At 40.5% G+C, this 24,705-nt stretch overlaps 1 protein-coding gene across 2 annotated transcripts in view; it reads right to left on the reverse strand.

Annotated features, from left to right (window-relative positions):
* Positions 1–24,705, reverse strand: part of LOC126466191 (ATP-dependent DNA helicase Q4) — a 153,453-nt gene that overhangs the window by 56,730 nt on the left and 72,018 nt on the right. For both annotated transcript variants that reach the window (XM_050096364.1, XM_050096365.1), the window contains one exon: positions 4,601–4,900. In XM_050096364.1, the coding sequence (XP_049952321.1) occupies positions 4,601–4,900 (300 nt within the window). The remainder of the gene's footprint in view (positions 1–4,600; positions 4,901–24,705) is intronic.

A 24,705-nucleotide genomic window follows, 5' to 3' on the forward strand; every position in this document is an offset into this window, starting at 1 on the left:
TCAGTGTGCCTTCCATAACAATGAACATGCTCTTTTACCTTGGATCAAAAAAAGAACGAAAATGGCCACTCATAAGTGCCGTACCAACTACCTTTGCACGTGTAATACCCAAAAAAAAAAACCTTGCCTTTTTATAAGTATGTTTTCTGCTGTTTATCAAAATAGTAAAGTAAGCTGATATGCCCTTTTGTTACCTGAAAAGATTTATGTATTACATACCATGTAATTTTGACATAATTTACGTAATTATATAACACATTTTAATTACCGGTCGTGGACGCTGAATAGAATACAAAAAGAACTAGAAGTCCAGCGTTCAAAATAGGCTTGGAACAGCTCTATAATGGGCATGCGCTGCGAACGAAACGAGCAACAACTCAATACTGAACTAACTAGGAGCAGTCGGCAGTGGAACTGGGATGAGTGGCCACATGAAGAAGGCTGAGACTGGGACCGGAACTTAGACTGAGTCGGGAATGGGACCGGGAATGCGGCTGGAACAAGATTGACCGTTTCCCGTTCTCAGGAACTATAAGTAGAAAGCCGCGACCAAAGTGAACGACTGTTCCTTAGAATTCTTTCCTCATTCCTTGCGTTCATGTTCGTGAACCATTCGTTTGGACCCGTAAGTTCATGAATGACCGTTCTCTACAATAAGCTGTGGTAGCATCAAAGACTACGGGTATTATCAAGACTGAAACTTCCTGGCAGATTAAAACTGTGTGCCCGACCGAGACTCGAACTCGGGACCTTTGCCTTTCGCGGGCAAGTGCTCTACCAACAGAGCTACCGAAGCACGACTCACGACCGGTACTCACAGCTTTACTTCTGCCAGTATCCGTCTCCTACCTTCCAAACTTTACAGAAGCTCTCCTGCGAACCTTGCAGAACTAGCACTCCTGAAAGAAAGGATACTGCGGAGACATGGCTTAGCCACAGCCTGGGGGATGTTTCCAGAATGAGATTTTCACTCTGCAGCGGAGTGTGCACTGATATGAAACTTCCTGGCAGATTAAAACTGTGTGCCCGACCGAGACTCGAACTTGGGACCTTTGCCTTTCAGGAGAGCCTTCAGGAGAGCTTCTGTAAAGTTTGGAAGGTAGGAGACGGATACTGGCAGAAGTAAAGCTGTGAGTACCGGTCGTGAGTCGTGCTTCGGTAGCTCAGTTGGTAGAGCACTTGCCCGCGAAAGGCAAAGGTCCCGAGTTCGAGTCTCGGTCGGGCACACAGTTTTAATCTGCCAGGAAGTTTCATATCAGCGCACACTCCGCTGCAGAGTGAAAATCTCATTCTGGATTATCAAGACTGTTAAGAAAGATAGACACATTTTTTTTTTTTCCTTGGCAAGAATTACAAGATGCAAATTTCAGAGAATCTGAGTACTCAACTGAATTTAGTGTTGCAGACAAAGATGTGGAGCACAAATGAATAAAATTTAAAAGTGCCATTAATAAACCTCGGATGAGTTTTGTGCCTGGAGTCAAAAATTCCTTGCAGATAGAGTTCAGCACGTCCCTCTTAATAGAAGAAAATCAACAAGTGTAAAGGTAAATTGACAACAGTCTGATAAGACCATTACTGTTTACAAATATGTGAACGATCTTGTGGAGAATGTTGGATCCACCATGAAGCTGTTTGCCAATGATGTGGCTGTCTGTAAGAAGGTAGCAATATCAGAAGACTTGCAAACTGCAAGACAACCTCCAAAGGATTAATCACTGGTGTAGAGACAGTTGATCCCGAATGTAAATAAAACGTAACATATTGCACCTACACAGGAGAAGAAATTTATTACTGTACAATTACACTATTGGTGACAAACTGCTGAAAGCAGTAACACCATAAAATGCCTAGCAATAACCATCTGGAGTGACATTATGTGAAACAACCACATAAAATAAACAGTAGGAAAAGCATACGGCACACTGAGATACATAAGAACAATCTTTAGGAAATGTAATTTGTCCAAAAAAGATGTGACTTGCAAAACTCTAGTTTCACTGTTTCTTGGGTATCTACATCTACATCTACATCCATACTCCGCAAGCCACCTGACAGTGTGTGGCGGAGGGTACCTTGAGTACCTCTATCGGTTCTCCCTTCTATTCCAGTCTCGTATTGTTCGTGGAAAGAAGGATTGTCGGTATGCCTCTGTGTGGGCTCTAATCTCTCTGATTTTATCCTCATGGTCTCTTCGCGAGATATACGTAGGAGGGAGCAATATATTGCTTGACTCTTCGGTGAAGGTATGTTCTCGAAACTTTGACAAAAGCCCGTACCGAGCTACTGAGCGTCTCTCCTGCAGAGTCTTCCACTGGAGTTTATCTATCATCTCCGTAACGCTTTCGCGATTACTAAATGATCCTGTAACGAAGCGCGCTGCTCTCCGTTGGATCTTCTCTATATCTTCTATCAACCCTATCTGGTACGGATCCCACACTGCTGAGCAGTATTCAAGCAGTGGGCGAACAAGCGTACTGTAACCTACTTCCTTTGTTTTCGGATTGCATTTCCTTAGGATTCTTCCAATGAATTGCTCAAGAGATCAACAAGATCTAACAAAAAGTGGAGCATTTCATCATATCATTTAGTGGCTGTGAGAGCATTATGATGGTGTTCATCAGATGAAACGAGGCAGGCATTGTGCATCATAGAAAGGTTTACTACTGAAATTCCAAGAGAGTACATTCCTGGAAGAATCTGACAGTATATACCACCCCCCCCCCCCCCACACACACACACACGTTTCCCAGAATGACCACAACAAGTAACTACAATAAATTAGAGCCAGTATGGAGATTTACCAACAATCATTCTTCCCATGCATCATTCCTGAATGGAATAGGGAACAAGGGATCAAAAGTACACTCCGTCACATGCCATCACGTGGCTTGCAGAGTAAAGTTGTATGTGTAGATTGACACCATTGCTGACACTGTATCTAACAGAATGTAAACAGAATATAACAACAGGGCTTGTTGTGGACTAGTTGCTGTGGCAAATTGTGACAAACGAGTTAAATTAGTGAGTAATGTGAAGTGCAAGTGCTACGTGCAAATAGTGAGCAAAGTAATGCAGTCAGTTATGAGCATTATGCAGCTAGTACATCACAAACATATCAGCTGACAAAGAATTTTCAACCAACATTTACAATGGTGCAGAGGAGGGGGTTGGGATGTAGGGGGAAGAGACCAAACTGTGAGGTCATTGATCTCATCAGATTAAGGAAGGACGGGGAAGGAAGTCGGCTGTGCCCTTTCAAAGGAACCATCCCGGCATTTGCCTGGAGTGATTTTGGGAAATCACGGAAAATCAAAATCAGGATGGCCAGATGCAGGATTCAACCGTTGTCCTCCCGAATGCGAAATGATGCAGAGGACTCAATACCAAGTGGTAACACGACATTACACAACAGTGCAGACTTAGACTAAAGTAACAACCAACAAACATAGTTAGATATAGTATTAACATACACTACAGACATATCACAAACACTAGACGGAAGCCTGTATGTGTCCCTTCCAATACCAAACATGAGAATAATATCAAAGACTTGCTATCTGGAAATAATAATAACCTGTAGATATAGCTTGTGCAGAAACTGGACAAATACTTCTAAGTTTCAAGAAATTAGTGTCGCAAAGGCATTCCACACTCTGACTGGTTAAGTGGCTCTGTCACCCACCCCACCTCCTGTCTATTTTATTTTATGATAAAAAAGTTAGTATATTAACTTGTTTCATTCTCAGTTAGTTTGGCAGAGATAGATAATACCAAACAATGGAAACTCCAGGTAGGAAGATCGACAATATAGGAAAAGTGTTTTTAATTGTGCCTGTCTGCAACTTGAGATGTCTTGTTTACGGTAAACAGAGATAGATAATAACATGACAGGGCTAAAGCCACTATTCACAAGAAAAAGAAGAAAAAGGAAAATTAGTGTAATTTTTTGTTACTTCTCCCTTTCTTCCCATCCATCTTTCATATCCAACAACAGCTTTTGTTGCACCAGCTCCTTCAGTTTATTCACAGATGTATTTAGTTTTATGATTTCTGGAGATTTCCTAGGATTTGTATCGTTACTAAGTAAACTGACAGTAACAAATAAAAATATTCAATGTAATATTGCCCACTTTAGGTAACTGCACACTGAGCCTCAAACAAAATATAACAATAAATAAATAAAATAATAATCATCATATAACACTGAAAATCACCAATGTAAGTTTCAAAACAGCACACACTTCGGGGTAGACTGAAAGATACATTACAGAAACTATACCTTTGGCTGTGGCTAGCTCTTTCCTCCAAAACATGCATGGTATGAAGAGATTCTGTATGTTTAAAACACTGCCCACAAAAGGTAAGGTTCTAGGCTCGAGTACTGGTCGCGCACACAGTTTTAACCGACCAGAATTAAGTTTTAATGGTGTAAACTTTTGCTTTAACATGTTCCGCTACACTCTTATACAGTATAATAAAGGTATAACTGCTTGATTCATTTTTTAGGTACTGCATCAAGACAACACTGCAAAATGAACCAAAATCTCAAAAGAGAGAAATGTAATCACTGGCATACAGCACAAAATGTACAACCTACCTGCAAGAATGTCCTGAGGAGGGTGGCCAGTCTCTCACATTCCTCTCTTCTTGTGCAGTATATGATAGCAGACTGACAATCCTTAAAATGGGTATTAGTGAGAAGTTTGATTAGTGCTTCATCCTTGTTCTCATCTTTAGAAACTGTCAGTACAAGATTGTTGGGAAGAGGAATGTCCTTGATCACCCCCTTCTCTCCATCTGGAATGTCTAAGTGCTGAACTATACTAGCACACGTTGAGTTTGTTGCAGTAGCAGTCAGTCCCAAGATAGTACGGACTTTGAGTTTCTCTCGTAACACCTGAAATGTAAAATAATAAAACTGAAGGTAGCTACATGCAGAAGGAAATTTACTAATGTGATGCGGAGATTAGCGAAAACTGAAGGGATCAATGGAAGCAAGTGTTAACTGACGATGCCATCAGTTAGAACTATCACACATAAGTTGGTTAATTTGGCAACAAGAACATAACAATTTATACAGACATCCCTCTGTACCTGTACAAATTAAACTTCTTGTAATCAGCATGTGGTGCATTCAAAATCACAACACACAGTGTGATCAGACAAATCCGAGTACTGAAGGTTAGCTGTTTTCTCCCCACCCCTTCAATTGTTCTAAAATGTTTTTAAAAGTAACATTTTCACTTAAAAGTAAATTACATTAAATAAAGATTATGAAGTAGTTCTTGTTCATAAATATGAACACACCCCTTATGTAATATAGAATACGACTTGTGGGCTTTTCAAAGTAGTGACTGCTCCAAAGATTATCATTTTCAATCAATGTAAAGTACTTGTATAAACATAGTGTGAAAAAGGCAATGAAAAAAGTACTGAAAAGTAAACAACAGCAGAAAACAAAGAGAAACTAGAAAATGGGCAAACGGACTAAATGGACAGCAGCCAGGATATTGTTAGCTGATAGCGTTCTGCAGAACAGCAAATGCTTTAACAAAAGTATTAGATAAAAACATCTCTCCACTCTCAAGTAGAGAGACGGAAAAATGACTGTCAATAGACCTCTGCATAAGCCCTAATTTCTCTTGTCTTCATGGTCTTTAGACAAAATGTACGTCAGCTGCAGTAGAATTGTTTTGCTATCAGGTTAATACGCTGGTTCTTTAAATTTCCCGCATAACGTTCCACGAAAAGATCATCATCATCTCTCCAGTGATTCCCACTTGAAATCACAAAGCACTTCCGTAACACTCACAAGTAGATCAAACCTACCACTCTAGCAGCTTGCCTCTACATTGTTTCAATGTATTCCTTTAATCTGACCTGGTGCTTATACCAAACACTCACAAATGGGTCGTACTAGTGTACTATATGCAGTCTCCTTTACTGATGAACCACCCTCTCCTATATTTCTCCACATAAAATGAAGTCGGCCATTCACTTTTTCTACAACCGTGTCCTTATGGACTCCTTCCATTTCATATTGCTACGTAACATTACATGTAGATATTTGATCAATGTGACTGTTTCAGTCCTGCATTTGAACATGACGGAATTGTTTTCCCTACTCATCTGCATTAACTTATATTTTTCTCCATTTGTAACAAGCTGCCATTCATCACACCAACTAGAAATTTTGTCTATGTCATGTTGTATACTCCTACAGTCACTCAACGATGATGCCTTCCCGTACAATCATCAAACAGCTGCAAACTGTTGCTCACTCTGTCTGTCAGATCATTTATGTACTTAGAGAATAAGAACGGTCATATCACATTTCCTTTGGCCTCTGCTGACAATATTCTTGTCTCTGATAAACACGCTGCCGAGGACAATGTGGTGGGCTCTACTAGCTAACAGGTCTTTGAGTCACTCACTTAGCTTGCAACCTATTCTGTACGCTTGCACTTTCATTAACAGTCAACAGCTCAATAGTGTAAATGAAGGACTAGTGACTCTTTTGAAAAGTAACCGGTTTTTCTGCATTTTAAGACTCATAACCAGTGTACACATTATTAGTGAACAATCAAGCCTGACATATAAGAGAATAAAAATAGGAACGACACAACATACAGAAGTGCCTATGAACAATAATAATAGCATTCCAAAATAATCAAATTAAGCATCTTGATAACTGGTATGGTAGGTACTGTAATATAAGGAATCTATTGTGACTGTTACGATGAAACGGATACTGAAATTAATTATTTTTTCCAGTCAATTGAAATACATGCAGCTGTGAAAAGTCACTTTGCTTATGATTCTATAACATTTTTCACAGTATATCAACTCCAGTCGTCAAGTGGATTAAACCAGATTAATGTATCAAAACTGTTGATTCTGTGTGCATGGTCCTTTTTGACAATCTGTATTTTGCAGAGCACAGGCTGCTTTTTAAATTCATGTACACATTACATTCCTCGCTTTTCAGAGTGGTTCATCAGCTTCAGTGCAGAGTTATAGTGTGAATGTTGTTTTAAAGGGACCTCTGATGAGCCCAAACCTATTATGATGGCTAGTGTTGTTATGTTCTGAATCATATGTATCAAGGAACAGTTCCTGTATGATACTGATCAAAACAAGGTCACACAAAAGTCTGAAGAACTGCTCTGTGTTCGCCTTATTACCTGTAGCTAACAGGTTTGTAAGCATACAATGACTTCTTCAAATAATCTGCGGGAATGTGGCAAGGTAAATTTGTCGAACACCAACGATATTTCAGTAGGTGAACCCTGTCATTTGAAAATGAAGACATGCTTCCATATCCAAATATCAGCATGACCTGACAAATTTACTCAGCCACATTCCCACAATTTATTTAAAGAACGTGTACACTGTGAAGAGCTTATGATTCTCATGGAATGCCATTATTTCAAACCCACACATCATAGACAGTTAATTTGTTCATAAGGAAATGAAAGATCCAGAAACTTGCCAACAAAGGATATCAGATTTTTTTATATCCCGTAAAATCCAATTTTCAGCTCAATCTCTAATAAGCTCATTGGCAACAAGCCATTAAAAGCCTTTATCTTCCCTCTTTACTGAAGGTCATCAAATAATTGCTATGTCAGCCTGTCACTTTCTCAGCCATCCATCATTTGCACATGATTTGTCTGTAGGGTACGAACCAACTTGTTGGTTAGCAGCCCTGACGCCGGCTACAAGCGCTTTTCGCTTGCTGTGTTATGAGATAAGAAATTTAGCCAGTAATTAATTGTTTTTGCTGTATATTCTATAGTATTTACGTGTATTAGTGCCACATAGACTTAATAAATGGAAGGTTTCAGTTTTTATTTGCGCCTGAATAGGAAAAGCAAAGTTTCTGTTTACGACAGTTTCGCTTGTACGCAAACGTTTGTTTACATTCTTAACTGACATTAAATATGCGGAATTATCAATTAATTCAGTCTACAATACTCAGTATTTACATTTATTAGTGTCATTTAGACTCGATACATTGAAGGTAGCAGTTTTTATGTTTTATTACGTCATTTTTCGCATGTGCGTAAATATTTGTTTACATTATAAATACGAGGGTTAATCAGTTTATGTTAGTGTACAATACTCAATATTCAAGATATGAATTAATAGAGGGAAACATTCCACATGGGAAAAATATATCTAAAAATAAAGATGATGTGACTTATCAAACGAAAGCGCTGGCACATCGATAGACACACAAACAAACACAAACATACACACAAAATACTAGCTTTCGCAACCAACGGTTGCTTCGTCAGGAAAGAGGGAAGGAGAGGGAAAGACGAAAGGATTTGGGTTTTAAGGGAGAGGGTAAGGAGTCATTCCAATCCCGGGAGCGGAAAGACTTACCTTAGGGGGAAAAAAGGACGGGTATACAGTCGCACACACACACATATCCATCCACACATATACAGACACAAGCAGACATATACAGAGGCAAAGAGTTTGGGCAGAGATGTCAGTCGAGGCGGAAGTGCAGAGGCAAAGATGTTGTTGAATGACAGGTGAGGTATGAGTAGCGGCAACTTGAAATTAGCAGAGATTGAGGCCTGGTGGATAACGGAAAGAGAGGATATATTGAAGACCAAGTTCCCATCTCCGGAGTTCGGATAGGTTGGTGTTAGTGGGAAGTATCCAGATAACCCGGACGGTGTAACACTGTGCCAAGACGAGCCACGTGTGAAAGCACCCACGTGATTTACCAACTGACCTGCCTACACTGTGACGCATTCTATGTGGGAATGACCAGCAACAAACTGTCCATTCGCATGAATGGACACAGGCAGTGTTTGTTGGTAATGAGGATCACCCTGTGGCTAAACATGCCTTGGTGCACGGCCACACATCTTGGCACAGTGTTACACCGTCCGGGTTATCTGGATACTTCCCACTAACACCAACCTATCCGAACTCCGGAGATGGGAACTTGCTCTTCAATATATCCTCTCTTCCCGTTATCCACCAGGCCTCAATCTCCGCTAATTTCAAGTTGCCGCTACTCATACCTCACCTGTCATTCAACAACATCTTTGCCTCTGCACTTCCGCCTCGACTGACATCTCTGCCCAAACTCTTTGCCTCTGTATGTATCTGCTTGTGTCTGTATATGTGTGGATGGATATGTGTGTGTGTGCGCGCGAGTGTATACCCGTCCTTTTTTCCCCCTAAGGTAAGTCTTTCCGCTCCCGGGATTGGAATGACTCCTTACCCTCTCCCTTAAAACCCAAATCCTTTCGTCTTTCCCTCTCCTTCCCTCTTTCCCGACGAAGCAACCGTTGGTTGCGAAAGCTAGTATTTTGTGTGTATGTTTGTGTGTCTATCGACGTGCCAGCGCTTTCGTTTGGTAAGTCACATCATCTATGTTTTTGGATATACTCAATATTCATGTTTCTTAGTGTCATTTAGACTCATTACATCGAAGGTAGCAGTTTTTATAAGTTTTATTAGGAAAAGTGATACTGACAGTGAATTTCTGACCTCACTTGCATATGTTTTGACTAGCACAACCTGTGAGCACTAACTGTTTTGTTTTCTTGTTTGGGAAAGCAAATAAAAGTGTCATTAAAGAATATCTTCATCGTCAGCTCCGAGCATTCACCGCGGGACACAAAGATATTGAGCATCTTTGGTCGGAATTTAAAGGTATTGTCCACTATGTGCTACAGAAGTATGTGCCTAGCAAAAATATAGGGGAGGGAAAGGATCCACCTTGGTATAACAAACATATTAGGAAGTTGCTGAGAAAGCAGAGAATTTTGCACAGTCATTTTAAACATAGTCACTGCTCCGCTGACAAACAGAAATTATGCGAAATGAAAGCAGCTGTCAAAAGGTCAATGAGAGATTCTTTTAATGAATTTGAAAGTACTATTTTATCTGCAGATTCTAAAAAATAACCCCAAAAAATTTTGGTCATACATAAAATCTATGAACGGTACAAATAATTCAATACCTTCTCTTCCTGTCAGTATGGGTAATGTAATGGATGATAATAGACAGAAGGCCAAAATTCTAAACCTAGGTTTCAAAAACTGTTTTACGATACAGGACTGCAACACCATTCCCTCCTTTCAATTATCGAACAAACGCAAAGAGGGCTGACATAGTGTTTAGTGTACATGGGGTTGTAAAACCCTTCCTTAGATGCCAGGAAGGCATCTGGCCCAGACGATATCCCCGCAGGATTTTATGTTGACTAAGCTACAAATATAGCACATTCTTATCCATCATCTATGAGAGATCATTGGAACAGGTTTCAAAAACTGTTTTACGATACAGGACTGCAACACCATTCCCTCCTTTCAATTATCGAATAAACGCAAAGAGGGCTGACATAGTGTTTAGTGTACATGGGGTTGTAAAACCCTTCCTTAGATGCCAGGAAGGCATCTGGCCCAGACGATATCCCCGCAGGATTTTATGTTGACTAAGCTACAAATATAGCACCATTCTTATCCATCATCTATGAGAGATCATTGGAACAGCGGAAAGTTCCACGGGACTGGAAGAAGGCCCAGGTCATAGCAATCTATAAAACGGCAGAAAGTCGGATGCACACAATTACCGGCCAATTTCACTGACATCGTTTTGTTGTAGAATCATGGAACATATTTTGTGTTCAGACATAATGACCTTTCTAGACTCTGAGAAGCACATCTGCAGAAACCAGCACAGTAACAGGAAACAGCAGTCATGCGAGAGACAGCTGGCCATCTTTGTACATGATATACAACAGGCTCTAGATACCGGCCCCCAGGTTGATGCCATATTCCTCGACTTCTGAAAGGTGTTCGACTCAGTTCCGAACCGTCGCTTGCTCCAAAAAGTGCGCACTTACGGTCTATCCGATGACATATGCAGATGAATAGAAAAGTTTTCTAACAGACAGTGAAAAGTATGTTGTCCTGAATGGGGAGACTTCAATACAAATAAGCGTAACATCAGGTGTGCCCCAGGGCAACGTAACAGGTCCGCTGATTTTTACGATTTACAGAAACAATCTGGTTGATGGTATTGACAGCGGCATTAGCCTGTTTGCCGAAGATACTGTAATCAACAGGAAAGTAGTATCACATGAATGTTAGGAACAACTCAATGAGGATTTGCAGAAAATAAATGCGTGGTGTAATGACTGGCAGTTATCTCTCAACATTAGTAAGTGTAACCTACAGAATATAACCAAGTGAAAATCCCGATTAATGTACAAGTACAAAATAAATGCCCAGTCTTTGGAAGCGGTAACATCTGTTAAGTATCTGGGTGTGACTATTCGAAATCTCAAATGGAACAATCAGATTACATAAGTAACGGGTAAGGCGAACTCTAGATTGTGGTTTATTGGTAGAATCCTGAAGTGATGCAGTCCTTCAACAAAGGAAATTGTTTGCAATACTTTAGTTCACTCAGCCTTACAGTATTGTTCGTCCGTATGTGACCCTTACCAGTTGGGTTGGTTCAAGATATTGAGAAGGTCCAACAAAGAGCGACAGGATTCATGACGTACTTTTAGCCATCAAGAGAGTGTTTCAAATCTCATAGAAAGTTTGAAGTGGGACATGCGCTAAACAGAAGGGGCTGTTCACTAAATTTCAAAATCCGATCTTCGCCGAGTATGTAGAGCATATATTATTACCACCAACTTTCAAATCACGCAATGATCACCATTCGAAGATAAGGAAAATTAGAGCTTGCATTGAGGTGTTCAGACAGTTGCTTTTCCCTCACGTGATCCATGAGTGGAACAGAGGGGGGAAATATGATTTTGGTGCGAATAGTGATCTCCGCCACACACCACTTGGTGACTAGTGGAGTATATATGTAGATGTAGATATGCAGCTATAGAATCTTTCACTTGGGGACAATTGTACCTTCATAAATTAATTACAATTACACCAGGTCCTTCAGGGAACATTCTCAATGTCAAAACTGTCTGACAAATTGTTAAGGCCTTATTATCTAAAGGCATACGAAACTAATGAGCCAAACAGAGGAAGATGTTGCTGGCGATCATACACAAATTAAGACTTGTAAAAATAACAAAATTTCCGAATTTACCGCCCCACAAGAAATTTCTCACACTCAAATGATTCTCAGCTGTCTGAAACCTGAAGTACAAAGCTCTGAGATATTTAGCTATTCATGGAATGTGTATCAAAAAGACGGATTAGATGCCATTGGAGGGGGAGTCTTCATGACAGTTAACAAAAATACTGTTTGTGTTGAGGTAGAACTTAGTACGCCAGTGACATCATGTATAACAGGTCTACGTAAAATCAAGTTATTGTTGGATGTTTTTACCAGCCACCCGATTCCACTGTGACATTATGAAGAGTCATTCAAAGATGGTCTATGGTCACAAGTGAAAAAATACCAGATCACACAAGACTAGTTGGAAGCGACTTTAGCCTACTGAGTATGACTCAGACATCTAGCGATTCACTGCAGGAGGTACAGACAGTCTTGCAAAGTATTTTTGAGTACACTGAAGTGCCAATGAACTGGTTTAGGCATGTGTACTCAAATACAGAGATATGTAAACAGGCAGAATAAGGCACTGCGGTTGTAAACACCTGGATAATACAACAAGTGTCTCATGCAATTATTAGATCTGTTACTGCTGCTACAATGGTAGGTTATCAAGATTTTTGTGAGTCTGAACGTGGTATTAATAGCCGGCACAAGAGTGATGGGACATAGCACGTCTGAGGTAGTGATGAAGTGGGGATTTTCCCATAAGACCATTTCACGAATGTACTGTGAATATTAGGAATCCAGTGAAACATCAAATCTCTGACATTGCTGAGGTCGGAAAAAGATCCTGCAAGAACGGGACCAACGACAAATGAAGAGAATCATTCAACATGGCAGAAGTGCAACCTTTACACAAATTGCTGCAGATTCCAATGCTGGGCCATCAACAAGTGTCAGTGTACAAAGCATTCAATGAAACATCATTAATATGGGCTTTTGGAGCCGAAGGCCTACTTGCGTACCCTTGATGGCTGCATGGAAAAAGCTTTACACCTCACCTGGGCTTGTCAACACTGACATTGGACTGTTGATGGGTGGAAACATGTTGGCTGGTCAGATGAGTCTCGTTTCAAATTGTATCGAGCAGATGGATGTGTAGGGGTATGAAGACAACTTCATGATTCTAGGGACCCTGCATGTCAGCAGGGGGCTGTTCAAGCTGGTGGAGGCTCTGTAACGGTGTGGGACATGTGCAATTGGAGTGATATGGGATCCCTGATACATATATATACGACTCTGACAGGTGGCATGTACGTAAGCACTCTGTCTGATCACCTGCATTCATTCATGTTCATTGTGTATTCTGACGGACTTGGGCAATTCCAACAGGACAATGAGACACCCCACACGTCCAGAATTGCTACAAAGTGACTCCAGGAGCACTCTTCTGAGTTTAAACACTTCCGCTGGCCACCAAACTCACCAGACATGAACATTATTGAGCATATCTGGGATGCCTTGAACAAGCTGTTCAGAAGAGATCTCCCACCCCTCGCACTGTTACAGATTTATGGACAGCCCTGCAGAACTCATGGTGTCAATTCCCTCCAGTACTACTTCAGACATTAGTTAAATCCATGCCGTGTTGTGCTGTCGCACTTCTGCATGCTCGCAGGGGCCCTACATATTAGGTTGGTGTATCAACTTCTTTGGCTCTTCAGTGTATGTTATCAGAAAACTGTCTCATGCAACTAGACCAAGAGCCCACGTGCAATGGAAATATTTTAGACCTTGCAGATACAAACAGGCCTTGCCATATCAATGGCGTCGTACAGATACAGGAATTTGAACTCATGATGTCAGCACAGTGACGACTGTTAGTGAAGTTAATAAATCAATCCAGAAGGGTAGGTGAATATTTCCGCTAGACAGAGCACATAGGCAATTGTCAATATCCCTCTTTGAGAATGAACAGACATTATTTAGTTCCAGTCATGGACATAGAGGAATTTCGGGCAAAGTCAAAATGGATTACAAACTGTACGATGGAGAAGTATGTGCTGAGTAAGTGAATTAAGGACAGAAAAGACCCGCTGTGCTTTAACAAAAAGACTGCAAAATGTTGAGGAAGCAAGACTGTCGCACTCTCAGTTCAAAAGAGAAAGCACAAATGATGATAAGACTAAAGTTAAGGGCAATTTGTCCATCTGTAAAAACATCAATGCGCAAAGCATACAAATATGACAGTCATACCTTAGCAGATCTTGCCGAGAACCCGAGAAAATTATGGTGCTACATAAAATCACTATAAGTGGGCTAAGGCTTCTAGCCAGTCACTTATTCGCCAGTCTAGTGTGGCAACAGAAGATAGCAGAAGAAAAAACAAAGTTTCAGATTTTGTGTTTAAGGAACTGTTCGTGGAGGAGAATCGTACAAACATAATGTCACACACCCCTGGCATAGAGAAACAACTGAAAGCATAGTAAATGAATAAGCTGCCAGTCCAGATGGAATCCAAACTTGGTCTTACAAAGAATATTTTACCACTCTGGCTCCTTACTTAGTTAACGTTAATCGCAACCTCTTTCCCAGTGGAAAATCCCAAGCAACTGGAAAAAAGCATAGATGACTCCTTTATATAAGAAGGGTAAAAGAACGGAAGCGTAAAATTACAGACCAATATCTTAAACATAAGATTTGCTGCAGAATTCTTGAAGATATTCTCAGTTCAACTATAATAAATGGAAAAACTTGTGTCCACAAATCAGCACTGTTTCACAAAGCCCCGTTTGTGTGAACCTCAGCTTGCCCTTTTATCTGATGCTATCCAGTGAACTACAGATGAAGGGCAAAAGGCAGATTCCACATGCCTAGATTTCTGAGAAGCATTTGACACCATGCCTCACTGCAGAATAAATATGTGTGCAGCTTAAAGAACCCAGTATGTTGTCCTCAACAGCAAGTGTTCATCAGATACAAGGGTATTGCCAGGAGAGCCACAAGAAGTGTGTTAGGACCACAGTCCTTTCTATATCCATAAATGATTTGGCACAAAGGGTGAGCAGCAATCTGCAGCTCTTTGCTGTGAAGCTATGGTGTTCAAGATGTTGTTGAGAGACTGTAGGTGGATGCAAGATGACTTTACACAAATTTTCTAGTTGGTTTGATGAATGGGAGCTAAACCTAAATGCAAAAACATTTAAATTAATGGGATGAGTGGGAAAAAGAAACCAGTAATGTTCAAATATAGTACTAGTAGTGTAGTGCTTGACAAAATCACGCTGATCAAATACCTTGGCCTAAAGCTGCAAAGCAATACGAAATAAAATGGGCAAGTAAGGATTGTAGTAGGGAAGGCGAATAGTCAGCTTTGGTTTATTGGAAGAATTTTAGGAAAGTGTGGCTCATCTGTAAAGGAGACCGCATATAGGACACTAGTATGACCTATTCTCGAGTACTGCTCGAGTGTTTGGGATCCAAACCAGGTCAGATTAAAGGAAGCCATCAAAGCAATTCAGAGGTTGACTGCTAAATTTGTTACTGGCAGGTTTGAACAACACAAAAGTATTACAGAGATACTTCAGGAAGTCAAAATGGGAACACAGTGCTCTTTTCAAGGAACACTATTGAGAAAATTCAGGGAATTGGCATTTGAAGCAGAATGATTCTGCCGCGAACATACATTTCACATAAGGGCCATGAAGATAAGGTGTAAGAGAGGCATATAGACAGTTGTTTTACCCTCACTACATTTGCAAGTGGAACAGGAAAGAACATGATTAGTAGTGGTACAGGGTACATTCCACCAAGCACCATGCTGTGACTTGCAGAGTATATAGATGCAGATGTAAATGTAAACACAGATATGATGGAGCAGATCACACAAAATACAAATTCGTTAATCAAGACATTGTCTCTTTCAGCAGACCTACAGAAGAACCTGCAGAACACAGAACTCCTTGGCTGTATGGATTACTGAAAATCCATAATGATGATGTATCACTAAGACTGATTGGTGTTCCCGGCTCAGTGACATGCTTGGCATCTCTGCTTCAGCCACATGTGGGGAAGACAGCAACATACGGAAGAGCCTGGCTACGTTTCACTGAGAAGCTGAAGAAACTAAAACTTGTACCAAAAGACATCCTGGTCAGCTATGATGATGTTTCTTTGTTTACAAAAGTGCCATTAAATGATTATCTGGCATATTCATTCCATATTCCCACATGACATTACCAACCTCTTTCATGCGCATCTTACCGTGAGTGACTTCATATGGAATGGCAATTTAAGCGAACAGCTGGAAGGTGTTGCTATGAGCAGTCTACTTAGTCCAGTGGAGGCCAATTTCTTCATGCAGCATTTCAAAAGACAGGCCCTGGACTCTAAAAGTACAGTACAGGTACATCGATGGCACCTTCATCATGTGGAGCAATGTTGAGGAACAGCTCAGTGATGGTTATGAGGAATGACAATAACCTAGTACACAATGTGTATCAAAAACCCACACGGACTGATACTTGCACAAACTATCAAGTCATCACGAGAGCCAGGAAAGAGAAACGATTAATATGCTTACAACACACAAGACAAATATGTTAGCTGCATCATCTTGGATGCCAGATACAACGCTTTGAATTATTCTGGGAAGTAGCATGTACTCTACCAGTCGCATAAAAGAAGTGTCATTAAATCTAACACTCAGCAAAGTGGTATGTTGGAAGAAGAAATTTCAAGTAGTGCCTTTCTGCCAAACATCCACAGGGTGATGGACAGAATTGGCCATATTTTGAGGAAATATAATGTAAAGATTATTTACAAACTGACCAAGAGGATCAAAGAGCGTCTCAGATCCACAAAGGACAAAAGGGACCCACTTGCAACATCAGTAATATGGACACCATTCACGATCCCGCAGCTGTAAATATCCATGAAGAAATGAAATAATCACTGATTCGAAATAATTTCAATGTGAAGTCAAAATTTAAGCCAGACCAGAACTTGAACTCACATTTCCCACTTCTCCCACCCAAATCCCCAGCTTGTCGCACACTGAAAAGATATTATGGCCGTCAAGCTGTATATACATTTACACATGTGTGGTGTCTGTTGTTTTCAACATGTTCAAAAGAAGATACCCCAGTCATGATCTTGCAGCCAAACATATACATGATGAAAAGAAATCAAATTAAGTGAAATGAAACGAAATAATCTCAGACTCGACTGGTATAAAGCATCAAAGTTGTTTCAATGGTGATGAGTTCGCGTCGCGATCAGCCACAAATTTTCACTCGAAACTTTTCGTCACTGAAATTACTTCAGTGCCTAATTGCAGCAGAGTTATAGGTTATTCTATTTCATTTCATGACAAAAATGTGAGGCTGCAGGACCATGAATGGTGACACCTCACTGACGGCCACAATGTCTCTTCAATGTGACTGCACACGCACACGTGCTCTCTCTCTCTCTCTCTCTCTCTCTCTCTCTCTCTCTCTCTCTCTCTCTCTCTCTCTCTCTCCTGAACTCCTGTGGGACCCCAGCGAATGCAGCCAAGCAATGAGTATGATAGATAGGAGTGCCATGTCAGTAATGTGAAACAAGATGAAAATCTGAGTCAGACAGGAACCATGTCCAGATAGCCAAGGTGGTTGAGGCGACCATTCGCAAGAAGCATGAAATTCATGTTCGAGTCTCTGTCTGACACAAATTTTCACTTGTCACCACCGAAATTGTTTCAATGCCTAATTGCAGCCGAGTCAAAGATTATTTCATTTCATCCCATAACAACATTCTCTTAACAGGCAAGAGACTAAAATGCTTGGTTACAAACCTAGCAGCATGCTATTTTTTTAATGCAAAAAGACGATGTCTCTCTTAGATCATTTGATCACTCCTCATTTTAACGCTGTAATCCAGGCTCGTCCAAACTGTCCCCCTGGGGCGCTAGTGCTCGCGATCGCCCACGGCCAACACCCCGGGCGAATTCGTATGTTGCTGCAGTGGCCGAGCCGCCTGAACGCCAGCCGATAGATATATTTGTTCGCCCATTTTCCCTTCGGGCAGAGGACATCTCACAAGAGCTTCAACTAGAGCTGATTGACCTGCAGTGCCATATCCGCCTGAAGGACCGCTTTCTTATGTGTAAAACTTTGGATGACTTTTACAGCTGTCTTGCACGAGAGAAATATCCTCTATTGCACAAACACGCGGTCAAAGTTCTCTCAATGTTTGGTTCCACGTATATTTGTGAGTGCTTTTTCTCCCTTTTAAAGCTTGCTAAAACTAAGAACGGTTCATTCCTTGGTGATAAAAATTTGATCAATTCTTTGAGGTCAGCAGTCTCACAGAATATTGTACCAAGCCTAGACAACATCGTTTCCTCGAAAAAGAAAAACGTGTAAAATGTTAATTGTCTTCTTTAACAATGTTGACTGTAAGAATTAAGGAGCTTTATAACCTTAATTCTATTGGTCAGTTAAAACTATTACGTACAAAACAGCAAACTAAGGATCCGATTTCTAAACTCTGAAAAGGGATACAAAAAATTGTAGCATGAAGTATAATAAAAAATACTTACTTGTGACTAACAGTAAGAATGAGACTCTATATCCCTTACATAAAATTAATTCTAAAACAGAATATTTTGTTTACGTTAGATCAGACCGCGGGACAGTCCAGCGCAGAGCAGTGCTGTGTAGTCTCTCTCTCTCTCTCTCTCTCTCTCTCTCTCGCTCCTATGGCGACGCTAGTGTCACACGGTTGCGGCCGGGGCGCTGAACTACACTGTCATGCGCCCGCGGGCACAGGCGCAATTCTTGGATGAGCCTGCTAGCCTGCTGTAATCACTCACAATCAGGATCGCAATACTGTGATCTTGAGACTGAATAAATACCCTAAGCAGCAAGCCCCTGTATTTTTTGACCTCTTAAGTACAGGTATTTTAAGAATCTTTTGTATTATCTTTTTCATTTACACACACTTCCTCAGAGTTCAACATCAAAACTAAGGTATTCAGCACATCTTGCCTGTTATTGATTTTAAATGTTCATTTCATGTCACAATGCTTTACAACTTCACATAAATCAGTTTGATTTTCCTCGGAGGCATGCTATTAATGCTTTAATCATGAACCATGTCTCCACAATATCCTTTCTTCCCGGACTGCTAGTCCTGTGGCCTTAGTAGAGGAACTTCTATGAAGCCCGGAAGGTAGGAGATGAGGTACTAATGGAAGCAAAGCTGCGAGGACTGGTCACGAGTTGTGGCTGGGTAATGCAGCTGGTTGTGAAGATTGGAAGCTAGGAGATGAGGTACTGGCGGAAGTAAAGCTGAGAGAACAGGTCATGAGTTGTGCTTGGATAGCTCAGCCAGTAGAGCACCTGCCCACAAAAGGCAAAGGTCGCAGGTTCGAATCCTATTCTGGCACAGTTTTATCAGCCAGGAAGTTTTGTATTAGGCAAGACGTCATTTCTAATCAGATGAAACTGAGCAAGAGCAGGACAAATTTGTACCAGATGTCTGGGAGTAACTGAGGCACTAGCTTTTGTCACTGGACTGTCCTATAGTGGCTTACAGAATGTCTAACAGACTGGTAAAGACCCGTTCCATGATAACTGTTTCTGATTCAATCAACAGCCATTGCAAATCCCAGATGACCTGATGTCAGAGCACTGTGAACATTCTTGGTCAATGATACGTCACTTTCTTGGTTTCCTGGTAATACCTGAGTCATGAGCATATTTTAGCACAGTTGTCAAGGGCTTACATGCTCCTAAAATGTCTTCGAGAAAACAGTGTCATCAAGATGTAAGAGGTGTTATTTCTATTTGAGATGCCAAGCAAGTTGTCCATCATGCATTTAAAGGTTGCTGTTACATTGCACAGACTGAACAGGACTGCTTTGACAGAGGCCATCAGGAGCTATAAAAGCTCTCTCTTCCCAGTCAGCCTCATCAACCTCAATCAGGCAGTAGTCAGTCTGCATATCTATAGCACTCCCTTCCGACAGTTCAAGGTGTTAGCAATTTGTGTCTATGGGAATACATTCTTTTTCATAATTTTGGCAGATGCTGGTAATTACCATCCAGTGCGTATAGTTTTTTTTGCCCTGGGTTGTCTGAAATGCCTTTTCTCCACTCTCAAATTGAACATGTCCAAAAATTGATGTTCAGTGCAAAAAAACTCACCGACATCATGCCTCAGTCAAGGTAGAGTTTATTGGAAGATGGGTAGTAGATTCCCTTTGTATGTAATCTGTAACGGTAGCTTAGCATGGTTCTACATTGACAGTCCCTCCTGGACTAGTTTGGCTGTCCCTATGCACATACCCTTATGGATGAGTTAGTAGTTGTCAACAGCAACTGGTGACTGAGGTATCTCCTTGTCCACTTGTGATAATTATGTATTATGGTCATCACTAGCATATATATTTGCTTTATGAGACTGAGTACTTTCTTGCTTTTGATTACAGCTTCATAGTTTAACTGAACGTCCAGACTACAGACCTGAAACAGTCTCACTGGTGATGGTGGAATGTGTGCTTCATCAACAGCTGGTGATCATCAAGAGCAATTGTTGCACAAGAACTTGCCAGAGTAGCTTCATAAAACTGGAGCTTTGACCTATCAGTCTATGACTGCTTGGTATAACATTATGACTGCATTCCGGTAAGACAGCATATTCGAAGAGCGTTGTTCTATCACTGGTAGTTACTCTCAGAACGTTAGTTCCTGCTCCTGGATATACTTTCCATTTGCAACCTTCAGCACAAGAAACTTTGAATCTCAAATGTAATCTTCAGCTGGTGTCAGTGTGTGTCTGACACAGTAGAGAAAGACCCCCTCCAGAATCAACCAGTATCAGGGTACTCTGCTTGTCAATGGTGACATCGATACAAGTCCCTTACATCTCGGTAACTCTCATCCATGGAGGATTTTCATCCTCCATAGATGATTGCACTTCTTAGTTTTCTGATTTCAGTGGCTGGGCAATGTAGCGGGACTTTGAATTTCGCCGCGCTACACTCATTTCCTCAGATAAAAAATATCCCCTCGCAGCGGTATGAGCGCTCGACGGCAGAGAAAATACTAAAATTGTAACTCTTTTTTTGTTTTCTATCCGTTTCTTGATTGTCTCTTGATAGCCGAAGCTTAAGGCAGACGTGATCTGATGAAGACGTTAAAAAAACTTATTAGCTAGTCTTGATCTGATTTTAATGTGTAGACACATTGTGGAAGTTGTTAAGAAATTCGAAGGATGGAATTAGCAAAGTAAATTAAATTGCATACAGTATCAAGATGATTTTAATTGGTATAAATTAGTGATTCCTGGACGAGTGCAAGATTTCGGAGCAGACTTTTCACACAGAAATGAAGGAGATTTTTGAAGATCTGCACGCCGCACGAAAGAAGACAAGTTAACCTGGTAAAGGATGAACTCTTATCTACGCCACTTCCCCCTGTCAGTTACATTTTGTTATCCTCTGTTTCTTTTCAATAATTTTTGTAGTGGAAATTGGTTTAACTTTTGCTCAAAAACGCCACAAGGACCACCCCAACAATAGCTTTCCTGAATCACGAAGTCCGATAGCATTTCTGTAATACGAAGTCCGATCTGCATTCCTTCTTTCTTTTCCTTTTTTTTTCGGTCATCAACGATTTTTTTTTAAAAAAAAAAAACATTTTTACTTACAATTTCTTCCCACATTTTCAACCTTTTTCTTTTTCTTTTCTTCTCCCTTTTCTTTTTTTATTAACCACTACAACTGGCTCCCGCAACAGGGCGCAATTTTCAGATGTGTCGTTTTTGAGCAAATTTGAAACTTTAATTTGTATTTTTTCCCAACAGAGAATAACCAAAAATCCTGAAGTTTAAAGGGTAACGAAAACACCAACTTTATTGTACCTAAGCAAATGATTATACAACAATATTGTAAAGAATTTTTGTAACTAATTCAATCTGTTTTCTTTTCATGGCATATATTGATGCAAAACTGTTATTTTGAGACCTTTTGGTGATTATCCGATGGAGATGTATTAAGAAAATCCACATTTTGATGAATACGATTTACGCAGAAGTGTTTGACCAGCCGCTGCAGGACAGAAAATTTAATGGTGAGTAACACAACTATGTTTCATTCAAACATTCAATAGCCAACTGCAGAATCCATTTTTCCCTTTCCACGCATCCTGTAGTTTTCTTCTAGATTTTTCCAAAATTATCTATCTCTATTGTAGTTTGTGGTAATTATAGTATTGTTGTAGCATATGAAGATCGTGAATTTGACCGCCAAACAGTCATTTGTTATGAAAAATTTTGTCCGCCCTGCTGCATCTTTCTCAACCATTGTTTGCAATAGAGCAAACATTTACATTGACGAGAAAATATTTCACCCTAAATTTGAGTCAAATCTTTATTAATCTGACTTATATTATTCCCTTTTTGACTTACGATTATACATCCTATTACAATGGAACGCGGTAAGGTAGAGATAGTTACGAGTTCACAGATCAATGCAATGATTTTGCCTCACACTCGCAACATTTGTGATAATACACAGATGGCGACTTTAAATGACGAAATGTGGAATGGACGCGAGACTATACCATCAGCGCCATTGTTAACATCAATGTCAGAAACGAATATGAGATAAATTCAGCAATGTGACACAAATCGGACACAGGAAACTGACCAAATGGACCGACTATTAGAGTTATTTGCAGTCATGAAACGAGACGTTAGTCACAAAATTGACATATTAAACCATACTATGACCGAAAATTTTGAACGAACAACAAAACAGATGACAGAATTATATAACATCACTCAACAGCTCAGCCAGCGATTTGAGTCATTGTCCGACCGAGTCACTAAACAGGAAGAAACTTTGGTTACATTCACACATGAAACAAAAAACAATATCTCGCGATGTGAAAATCAGTTAACTCAAATAGTTAAAGTGCAGCAGGAAGTGAACACCCGTGTGGAAGAGTTAGCTCAGTCCCACACTTCAGCTAGCTCCACCCAAGAAAAGCTGACTGAAGAAGTGGGAAATATTACCCAACAGCTCACAATGGTAGTTCTTGAACAAACCGACCTCAAAGAAAAGATAGAAAAATTAGAAGACAGAGCGGACCTCGTGTCACTAAACAACGACACCAACATGGCCGAAAGAATTGTACATGAATGTAAATTGTGTGACGAGTATCTGGACAAAAAATTTGAAACAATTACACAGGACATACTTTCAAAAACAAAGACACATGTTAAAGACGAGACAAAACACATAGAAGATGAAGTGACAAAATTACAAGACAATGTTGTGCCGTGTTTGGCGATTGGTGCAAACGCATCGTCGGGGAATGACAAAACAGCTAAAACCATGGCTAATGACACAGACAGAACACCTATTGTGGAATCACCTATTTCCAATCAAAATTACAATGTGCCGCTTTCTTTTCCACCAAATGAGCAATGTTACGGTACAACACCTGGAGTAGCAAGTGACACAAACCATGTCAATACCGTTATGCCAACCAGCATGGCCGATGACACGTTTGTAAGGCATGGGTATTTCCAGACATTTTCCAGTGAGGACAAGCACAAAGTCCACCCTATTGTGTTTATTAGATCATTTGACTGTGTTTTTCCACGTAGTTGGTCAGAAGTTGATAAAATCAGATACGTCACCAATCTCATGAGAGGACGAGCAGCTAAGTGGGGTGCCGCTATGAAGCAGCGGTGCCTTACGTTTGAAAAGTTCGAACAAGCCTTCTTGGACGAATTCTGGTCCGAGAATGAGCAACAGAGTCTAAGGAGAGAAGTGTGCAACCCCGAGGCCTATGACCCTAAGAAAGAGACATTAAGACAATACTTTGAGAGGTACCTAGACAAGACACTGTACTGGTCCAAACCAGCGATAATTGACACTTTAAAGAGCCACTTACCCTTTCCATACTGAGACAGATTAATAGGAGTACCGGAGAATGACGTTAAGACTTTCTTAAACTTCTTAGATCAAATGGACGTAGTTTACAGAGGCGATTCACGCCATTCAAATTTTACTCGTATTAGTAACCAAAATCAGCACCCACCCCAAAGGAACCGTAGTGACGATGGTTGGTGGAACCATCCCTCCGCGCCGCGGCACAGTACGATGCCTGCGCGCGAAACATATTCAAATGGAAACGTGTATAACGGTAGGAACAACTGCAGAAATTCGTGGAATAATAATAATAATAACAACTTGTAATGAACACTATGTGAAAGTGAATACTGTGCAAGATTGTCATAACACAGCGATTTTGAAACTGCCGCACGCGAAATTCAGTGATACTATTGCGCATGCGCAAAGACTACGTGCTGCCAGAGATGCATTGGGAAACCAACACTGGAAGCGCACAACATTAACTGAGCTGGCGAGCAGCTTGTTCAAACAAACTGTATGTAAATATATATTAATTGTGTAAAAAGAATCAAAACTGTAACAATTGTATGTAGTATATAGATTTAGAAAATAAGTATTGACAAAGATAATCCCCTACAAATGCACATGGCCTTTCCTATGAAAATATGTATAATTGACATTAGTTATATCTATTCTATTGTTTGCTAGCCTGCCACGCTAAATGTTTTAGCGTGACAGTCGAGGGGGCGATGTAGCGGGACTTCGAATTTCGCCGCGCTACACTC

The sequence above is a fragment of the Schistocerca serialis genome, chromosome 1 (assembly GCF_023864345.2).
Source record: "Schistocerca serialis cubense isolate TAMUIC-IGC-003099 chromosome 1, iqSchSeri2.2, whole genome shotgun sequence".
Classification (NCBI taxonomy): domain Eukaryota; kingdom Metazoa; phylum Arthropoda; class Insecta; order Orthoptera; family Acrididae; genus Schistocerca; species Schistocerca serialis.